Source organism: Mizuhopecten yessoensis, unplaced genomic scaffold (assembly GCF_002113885.1).
Source record: "Mizuhopecten yessoensis strain PY_sf001 unplaced genomic scaffold, ASM211388v2 scaffold1591, whole genome shotgun sequence".
NCBI lineage: Eukaryota > Metazoa > Mollusca > Bivalvia > Pectinida > Pectinidae > Mizuhopecten > Mizuhopecten yessoensis.
The window spans coordinates 98,593-109,663 of NW_018404123.1; the positions used below are offsets into that span (position 1 = coordinate 98,593).

At 35.0% G+C, this 11,071-nt stretch overlaps 1 protein-coding gene across 1 annotated transcript; it reads left to right on the forward strand.

Annotated features, from left to right (window-relative positions):
• The first annotated feature begins 2,318 nt into the window (after positions 1–2,318).
• LOC110465509 lies at positions 2,319–7,325 on the forward strand. Its single transcript, XM_021521387.1, has 2 exons — positions 2,319–2,384; positions 4,926–7,325. The coding sequence occupies exon 2, from the start codon at positions 4,950–4,952 to the stop codon at positions 6,306–6,308; it is 1,359 nt and encodes a 452-aa protein (XP_021377062.1). The 5' UTR covers positions 2,319–2,384; positions 4,926–4,949; the 3' UTR covers positions 6,309–7,325.
• The last annotated feature ends 3,746 nt before the right edge of the window (positions 7,326–11,071 follow it).

Genomic DNA, 11,071 nt, shown 5'->3' on the forward strand with positions numbered 1-11,071 from the left:
TATTTGTTAATTATTTAGAAATGGATGTTACAAAAAATAATTGCTTATTACTAGAAATTTAAACAATTAATTTATTTTTACTTATGTATGCAGACGATATGGTCAAACTATCGGAAACACCAGAAGACTTGCAGAAAATGTTAGACTCACTAGAAGATTACTGTAGAAAACGGAGCTTAACTTTAAATGTAGATGAAACAAAAATTTGTTATCTTTAGAAATGGAGGTTTAATAAGAGCAAAAGAAAAATGTTTTTATAATAATGATGCGATTGAAGTAGTTGATGAGTTTAATTATTTGGTCTCACTTTAAACTATAATGGAAAATTTACAAAAACACAAAAAAACACCTTACAGAACAAGGTCGAAAAGCACTATTTGCCATAAATAATGTATGTAAAAAGAAATATTTTAATATAAAATCTCGTCTTGCTGTTTTGGACACGTTTGTCAATAGTATTTTAATGTACGGTTCAGAAATTTGGGGATTTCATAAAGCACCCGAAATAGAAAAATTGCATATTGGATTTTTGAAATCATTATTAGGATTAAGAAAATCTACAAACACTGCATTTCTTTATATTGAATTTGGAAGATCTCATTTAAAGCTGTTAAGAAAGTTAAAAATTTCAAGTATTGGATTAAATTACAACGTTCTGATCACTGTTTGCTGAAAGCTTGTTATGATAATATGGTTGAAAATAAAGACCCCTGGATCCTTAACTTAAAACAAGATCTTTCAAGAGTCGGCCTTGGATACATGTTTGTGACTGATAGTATTTATCATTCTAGTGAAGTATATTAGCAGCGATTATGTGATAGTTTTCAGCAAGATTGTCTAGAGAAAGTTCATTCTTCTTCGAAAGGAGTATTATGTCAGCATTTAGTGGAAAGTATTAAATTGCAACCTTATCTTCATAAGGCAATTGATTTTAATTATTTAAAACATATTTCTAAGATACGTTTATGTGCGCATGACCTGTCTATTGAACGTTGCCGTAACAGAGATATACCTAGAGAAGAAAGAAAATGTATTTTATGTAATGAAAATGATATAGAAGATGAATTTCATTTTATAATTAAATGTAATCGCTATTCAGACCTCCGATATAAATACATAAGGAAATATTATTTCAAAAGGCCTAATATGTATACATTTGTTCAATTACTCAAAATCGAAAACACAAAAGAACTTAATAATTTAGGAAAGTATTTATCACTAGCGTTTAAACGTAGAGCAAATTTATTAAGAGGTCATCAATAGAACAGGTCATGTTTAGATACATGTTGTACATCAGTTTATTGTATACAAATTATGTAATATACCATTATATTGATAAGCCTTGTATGGGTGAATGGGGGTCAATAATGGTTCTGGCGTGTGTATGACTGTGAGTATGGTGAATGACGAATGATTGCTGCTGCTGTTGCTGATATGGTGATGATGATGATGATGTAATGATGTAATGATGATGATGATGATGATGATGATGATGATGATTATGATGATGATATGATGATGATGATTATGATGATGATGATTATGATGATGATATGATGATTATGATGATGATGATGGTGATGATGATGATGTTGATGATGATGATGATTATGATGATGATATGATGATTATGATGATTATGATGATGATGATGTTGATGATGATGATGAAGATGAGGAGGAGGAGGAGGAAGATGAGGATTATGAAGATGATGAGAATGATGTGTGCGAGTTAGTGTGAGTGTTCTTGATGGTGAGGATGATGTTTCAGAGTCAGTGTGAGTGTGTCCTTGTGAGTGTCTTTGTCTTACCTGTAATTGCCATAAGTTGTAAAACTTCAGCAAATAAAAAACTTGAACTTGAACTTGTTACGGTCAGTATCGTGTCTCGGGCCTCAACATGCTTTGGACTTGTAGACTTTTAAGTTACGGCTATTCATTGGTTTATTAACTTATAAGGATAATCCTACTTAATTATAACACATGGACAATTTCAAATGGCGGTGTATTGGCCAATGAAATATCCGTACTCCATTTATTTTATTTGTATCATATTAGAACTGTAATGTACATTCACCTTCCTTTATTATAAGGCAAAATGACACAAGTGTCCTTACAAACAATGATTTTCTTTTCTAGTCGATTAAATCGCTTTCCATAAAACGCTAAACTATAATAGAAACCAAAAAAAAGATAGACGTCGAATATATCTATACATAACATTGTTTTCGTTACCCGATTCAGGTAGTGATAAAATTGTTGAATGTGTAGCTTTAATACACATACAACGACCCTACTCGACCGATTACACCACTGCGCTGACGACGCTAGTGTCTATTAACCTGTGCATGGTCCAGGAATCTGATGCGGGTGCACACTGCCGATTGTAAGTGTTGTTTGGTTATTTGGTCAGCAATGCACACTCTATGTATTGTTAAGAATTGTAAGTTTACTTATGACAACAAAAAGGTATGAAATGCAACGTTCCAGATTGTTCCTATTGTTTGAGACTATTAATTGCGTCCTGGTTTGGCAGTGTAGTAGTGTGAGTGTTGTGTGCTAGAAAGACAAATCACGTGGTGTTGCATTTATATAAACATGATGGAGTTATTATTTTGTCATTTTCAATATAAGGATGAAGTTAACTGATGCTGAGTATAACAAACCCGCGAGTTCGCACGTGCCACCGTGTACTGTCATGACGCATCCTCAGGTATTTTTATACAGGTAGCTTTATCTGAATCCTGTGTCTAGTAACAGCAGAATTCAAGGCCGTGGCTATTGATACATGCGTTTCACGATAAAGACTCAAAATGCTTATTTCGCATTATTTTTATGAATTTAAAACAAATAATATGCTGTATGTAATACAGGATCGTACAATCATTACCAACAAGATTTTGAAAGGATTTAATTTCCACTAATACTGCCTGCGTCATGCCGTTACATGCTTTCTTTCAAAATACACGTCTTGATTTTGCTTTCCTGCACATATGAATGGCAAAAATGATTTACATCATTTTCGAATAACATTTCTTACACGTGTATTGCGATCCTTACTTTCAATTTGTGTCTTCCTGCATTTCAAACAAATGAGACTGTCCGCAACGATGAATTTTCCCGTATTTTCGGCAATTATTTGCGATAACAATAGTTTATTTTTATTGACTTGGTCTTTTTTATATTCTGACGCAACAATCCCACATTTATTTGGTATTTTAGCATCATTTGTTGGGTTAAATTAGACAGATTAAATCACTCGTGTCAATTGGAGGGTAAAACAATTCATAAATATTTTTTAAAATGATGTCTTATCTACAAAGCGTAGCTGTACTGTACACGTGTACAATGAGTTGTTGACATGATTGCATAGAAGATAAATCAATAGGTATATTATTAAAATCAAATAAAATGTTCCATTGGTTTGAAAAATATTGTTGAACTTAATTAAGGAAAAAGGTCACATGCCTTTAAGTATTTAAAAAAAAACACCTAAACGTGGATTCGAACTTGCACCGTCCATTTCGTCTGGTCACAAGTCAACTGCGTTACATGTTCGGGACGAAGACGGGAATACAAACTGTTTTAACCCAAGAAACACCTGTCGCAGTTTAAGAAATTCGCTCACCACTGTTTTTCATTATTTTGAGCATTTTCCCAAAGGAGGACCACTTTCCCGGAATACGATTTGTTTTTGCATATTACATCATGGGTTCAAATAGTTTATTCAAAAGTTGGTCCTCGGATGGGAAAGTGTTGATACCGTTTTTTAAGTCTGGGAAACGCCATCACTTTCATAGATATCGTGAATATGGCTATATTTACAGTATCATATTAACAATACCTAATATCTCAGCAGTTCAAAATTTCATATATGATTGGTTTTATATCTATTCTATGGATTTTCGCTGCTTGAAATTATTTATTCATTAATAATTTTTTTCCTGTTTGCATAAATGGCGACTTAGGGAAATATGGGCAGATTTCCGCCATAGCTCTTTCCGACAAATAAACAATAAAAAGACGCTTTATTTTAAGAATCCAGTCAACCGTACCATACTGATTACGGTTGTGATAATACATTTAACGACACATCCATTGGTTACAAATCTAGTATTATAGAACGATAAATCATGCGGGTGCGCGTATGATACGCTTCAAAATGCCTCCTCCGCCTATGTTAATAGGCGCGCCGCGGGACTGGTATCATATGTCGAATGACGGGCCCCCCTTTAGGTGTGAACTGTATGTATTTAAGGATTTGCTAGCGAACAAACAAAAACAAGAAAGTTTCTATTTAACTCTTCATACTTAGAACCTGTCAAACTTCCGGTTAGAATGATGACTTGAAATAATGAATGTAAATATGACAAATACTGATTTCGTGTGTTGATGAGCGATGTTGATGGATAGGCAGATTTGATTGATTGATATAAACACTTGATATCAAGCATGACATCAGTGTTAATTGTTTATTTCTTCTCAAACATATCGAGATTACATAGACAAAACAAGAAAACTGCCCACATGGTCAAAATGATATAAACGCGCAACTTGTTGTCATTTGAAGACATATAAGCATCACGTGACAAATGTTAAATGTGCGCAAAAGAACAGACTAGTTTAGATAATTAGATTATCTACGTCACCCCGCTTATCATTGGTGTTCATGACAGTTTGCTGGTAGAATATACATAATCAACATGTGTTTGCATAGTATGGTGAAAACTATTACTTGGGATGCGAAAATGTTGAACATTTTTATATCAGGCCACAAGCAGCCTTCGTTATTTTTTGCCAACATTTTCTCACCCTCGTTCTATTTTCAAACATAAAACACGCATATACATTTCTTATTTCTGAAATAATTTTGCATCAATTGAACTTTTTTATCAAATCAATTGTGAAATGTATTTTCTGATTTCAGTCAGGATAAAATACGAAATCAGCTATGACGTCTGTGGATGATGTGTCCGATATTCTCTCCGAGATAAGAGATCTTTTACCAACTAAGTTTAATATTAGCGAAAAAGTTGAGATTGCCAAAGAATATTTCCAAAAGGATGACGGATCATTAAATCTAACAAGATTAGAGGAAGTCTACACCATTTTGAAAGACCTTTATGGATATCTTCCCGAGTTCACAAGTGGCGATCCCTCCAGGCTGTTACAGGGCTTGGTGGGGATAGTGTCATCTGTCTCCTCCTTCACAGGCGTGGGAGGGCAAGCTGTTCCCGTCATCTGTGGTGTGTTTCGTAAAGTTTTCGCCTCTTTTGGGGGTAACAAAGTCACCATAGGAGAGGTCGTCGAAGGTGAAATCAGACGGGTATTTTCTATTCACAGCGACGAAACACTCCTGGAGGAGGGCGAGGACCTCCACCTCATGTACCGGTTTGCTTTTGACTTCCTTAACCCAACAAGTGAGAGAAGTGAATTTTCGAAGCATGATATTACAAACATGAATATTCAAATGAATGTTTTTCAAGGTGCCACTTTTCTTCGCAAGCTTGGAAAGTTGACCAGGGAGCTGGCAAAGGAACATGAAGAATCCGACCCTAACAAAAAGTCTGAGAAAGCCAACAAAGCTAGGCAATTCATCGAGTTATACATAAAGCTTGCATTACTGAGTGACATGGTTCTGTTGAACTTCTTTACAATCACCAACTCCACAAGTCACAGCCAGCATCTGGCCGGAGGAATACAGCGGGTGATCGGCTCCTTTGATGAACAGGACAGAGAAGCTCTCGGTATGCTTCTCAAACCCACGAAAGAATACGTCTACATTGCGTCATACATCAATGAAGAGGAGTGCGAGCTTTTCATGAAGTTTCTTGAGCATAAAAATCTCCTGTTGGATCAGAGTTGGTTGCAACACGGACAGTTTGAACTTTGTTCAGTTAAATGGCCAAAGTGCCACGCTTTACGCCTGAGGGCTCACACATCGGTCTTTGGAAACGGCGATCTGAGGTTTTTACGCGGTACTAAGGAAGCGGCTGGACCGGAATCCTTGTTTTGCTTTAAACAAATCCATCCGAACAGAAGTTATTTTTCTATTACTCAGATGGGGAATGCTGATGAGTTTGTAAGCATGACGAAGGGCTCAAACAGATGGGTGATGTCTCTAAAAGGTGTTCAAAATCCCGAGAACGAATGGAAGATCATCCAGATGGAGAACGGAAACTATGTGTTTTCTCCGCGTGCTTTTCCTGATTATTTCATGGGTATGACCAAACTGTTGGATGGAAGTATTGCCGGATTCCTCGGAGGTTATAATGAACAGGTTCAGTGGACACTTAAAGTCTCAGAATGAGTCCCTATCTTTCTAAACTCCGATTTCACTAAAACGTTACTACGTATGTGACAAATCGTATATTTGGAGTGTTAGTGCATTTTTTCAATATTGCAATAAACAAGTATTCAAACTATTCAAAAATATAAACAAAACTTGACGAGATTTTAAAAGTGCACCTGCATAAAATCACAACTTAGATGTAATATATTATTTTTTTAGTGTGAAATAGAAATGTGATTTGATGGTGTTATGACCAAGGTAACGGGCTACTTTACACAGAACATGGAATATTAGAACAAAGCATGCTGTGTTAACTATGGTTTATATTGCACAGCTGTCACTCAGAAAATAGGAAACAAATATCCGGATTAGGAACACCCTGAAATCACCTGTTTAGGTAATAGGAGATTAACAAAATTCATCTATGGAAACTTGTTTAACTGTTAGCATATCTGTTTGAAAGATATCTCAAATTGGAGAAAAATTTAATGTGACGATCTATCTTTAAAGAGAAATGAACAGTGACAAAGTATGGCACTAAAATCTTTTAATGATAAAGCATTTCATTTTCAAAATATAGAACAAACATATCTCATGAGTATTACGTACAGTTTTTTTTGTTACACTATAACCACGATTATATAGATATTGACACAGCGATATCAGATGTCCGTCGTGTAAGCGACTTGACCAAGGATCCCGCTTGACTAATGTATTTAACAATTTTGCTACAGTGTTTTCGCCTCTACTTTGTTGTGGGTTTCATAATGAATGTTCACAGTGACTGTTTTCCAGAATGTGTAGCCTTACATCACATAGACCAGCGGTTACATCTATTTACCTGTATTTAGGTGTATTAGTATTATGAGTTAAGTTGTTTTGCGATAAGTTGACACTTTTATCTGCCTCCTAATCGATTAAGGATTGTAACATTGTAGTACTGGATAAAGGGGAATGCTATGACGTTGCTTTTATACCAAAAGAGTTTATTTGTATTTCGTTATATCAAACATTGATCGTGTAAATATATATGGCATTGAGTATACTTATGTACTTTTTGTCATATTTATGACATGCATTGGTGTGTGTCATACATTGGCTTACCTATATTGAATGGTGCGCGCTAGCGCACCATGTTAAATATGTAGGTAAGCCAATGTATGTTACACACCAGTGCATGTCAAAAATATGACAACCAATACTGATATTTACATTTTATGCTAATCAACTTACAGTTCAGGCAGAAATAAAGACATAATATTAGTCTGAACATGTTTAAACGTCAGGGTAAATCCATACAGAGAACAGCCATCAGTTGACAGCAGAGCAGTGCAATATCCTACGTTACAGTTATGACGACATAAGCATAGTGACGTCACAATAGCCCAATGTATGTTTTATGGCCCGGTAGAAACATCTAGGCTCTGTGCAGTGGAAATGTAAATATAAAGCAATGAAGCTTTTAAATGTAAATGTCATACATAATCCCACTGCTTGTATCGTTAGCAGAATTTGGGACTTTGATTTTATGTCCTCTATTTGGGGACATAAAAGCGACCAAAATAAATATACTGTTCTCATTACAATATTTTGGATCTTGGTATTTCTGTCTACTTTTAACTACCTTTTATTTTCTAGCGCCTTGCTTGGCAATACCTGACTTTTGGCTTTATGATGAATGTTTGCCCAGGTGAGGAAGGCATTGGGTTCTGTGCCAAGGCTGGGACATACCAAAGACATTAAAAAATGCAGTTGTTATTCCCTGTTTGAAGTTCAGCATTAAGGGTAAAAAAAAAACTGGTTCAACCGTTGTCAGTATAATGCGACCGGGCGGAATGCTTGATGCCTTCGGCCTGGTATTTAAATGAGACAGCACTATAAAGTCGGCATAAAATCCGCGCTACCATGCAAATACACCAAAATACACTGTATCCGGCACACATACACACATGCACGCATACACACCACACCTGGAAGCACGTCCTTCCATTATTTTAGCTGTTGATAGGACGTTAAGCTCTGTACAACCAACCAACCGATGGCGGCCAGACACTTTCAGGTCAATTTATGTTGAAAAGTGTACGGCTGTCCAACATTTAGGGTACTTTTGTAATTTGATGACCTTGCAATAAAGTTTTCATTCATTTTGCGAGTTTTTCCTGGTACTTGATTTACAGCCGAACACGACCGAGATGGAATGAGCAATGCAATATGTTTCTTCTGAAGATATATCAACAATATGTATATATTAGGGTTGTCAACGGTTAAACGGTAACTCAGTCGGAAGACCACGAACCGACTACCAAACTCAATAACCGAATAGTCGGACATGTATTTACCCCTTTTGGGAGCCCCATGTTGTCCTGACTTAGACCTACAAATGATCTATAGAAGCGACCAAAATCAATCGGATAATTTTGTAATAAAAACAGTATTTAGGCTGACATGTTAGTCTTGTACTTGTACTCTATAGTAAATAGTGACAAGGAGATGCCACCACACCAAACAAAGTCTGAACAGATTTCGAAAGGATCAACTGTTAAAGATAGAAAGCGCTTTTTCATACAAGATGTAAATATAATCTGAAGAGTACACACTCGAATGAGCACGTATGTCTTTAAACGTTCGACGATCAAATGTTGTTTTAAAGAACAATGTTTTTGCTGTTATTTGTTGTTTTATTACCGAATTGACCAATTAACCGGTTACTCGATCGGAAAATTGTTCAAGTAACCGGTAACCAAATTTTGACCGGATTGACAACCGTAAATGTTTAGGGTGGAAAGGAGACTGTTTTTAATCGTAATCGGACCATTTATGCTCCTGATGTATTTATAAATAGTGAAGAAACAAGTGATACATTTCCATTTTATTAGGAGGTTACCTGACAATTTGAAAGTGTACTGTGGTTCCGATTTACTTTAGAACAGAAAAATGTTGAAAACTGCCAGACCGCTAATGATTGCTAAATAATGCGGTATTTTGATAATATCCTCATTAAAATTCGTATCATATCATGGTAAACAATTATAATCATCGATTATAATCAACGTGAACAGCAGGTGTATTTTTGAACATTTGACCGTGCTACCGCGATGATGTACAGGAAGTTAACACGATATGACAGGTGATACGCAGCGATCTGTATACAGCTACAACCCCGTTTATATACCGGGTGTACAGGTAAAAGTACACATACTTGTTCGTGTCAATCCTTCTTACATAGATACACATACTGATATGTATACATCCCTGGTATAAAATACTACTAACATAGATACACATAATGATTTGTATACATCCCTGGTATAACATACTACTAACATAGAAACACATACTGATTTGTATATACATCCCTGGTATAACATACTACTAACATAGATACACATACTGATTTGTATACATCCCTGGTATAACATACTACTAACATAGATACACATACTGATTTGTATACATCCCTGGTATAACATACTACTAACATAGATACACATACTGATTTGTATACATCCCTGGTATAACATACTACTAACATAGATACACATACTGATTTGTATACATCCCTGGTATAACATACTACTAACATAGATACACATACTGATTTGTATACATCCCTGGTATAACATACTACTAACATAGATACACATACTGATTTGTATACATCCCTGGTATAACATACTACTAACATAGATACACATACTGATTTGTATACATCCCTGGTATAACATACTACTAACATAGATACACATACTGATTTGTATACATCCCTGGTATAACATACTACTAACATAGATACACATACTGATTTGTATACATCCCTGGTATAACATACTACTAACATAGATACACATACTGATTTGTATACATCCCTGGTATAACATACTACTAACATAGATACACATACTGATTTGTATACATCCCTGGTATAACATACTACTAACATAGATACACATACTGATTTGTATACATCCCTGGTATAACATACTACTAACATAGATACACATACTGATTTGTATACATCCCTGGTATAACATACTACTAACATAGATACACATACTGATTTGTATACATCCCTGGTATAACATACTACTAACATAGATACACATACTGATTTGTATACATCCCTGGTATAACATACTACTAACATAGATACACATACTGATTTGTATACATCCCTGGTATAACATACTACTAACATAGATACACATACTGATTTGTATACATCCCTGGTATAACATACTACTAACATAGATACACATACTGATTTGTATACATCCCTGGTATAACATACTACTAACATAGATACACATACTGATTTGTATACATCCCTGGTATAACATACTACTAACATAGATACACATACTGATTTGTATACATCCCTGGTATAACATACTACTAACATAGATACACATACTGATTTGTATACATCCCTGGTATAACATACTACTAACATAGATACACATACTGATTTGTATACATCCCTGGTATAACATACTACTAACATAGATACACATACTGATTTGTATACATCCCTGGTATAACATACTACTAACATAGATACACATACTGATTTGTATACATCCCTGGTATAACATACTACTAACATAGATACACATACTGATTTGTATACATCCCTGGTATAACATACTACTAACATAGATACACATACTGATTTGTATACATCCCTGGTATAACATACTACTAACATAGATACACATACTGATTTGTATACATCCCTGGTATAACATACTACTAACATAGATACACATACTGATTTGTATACA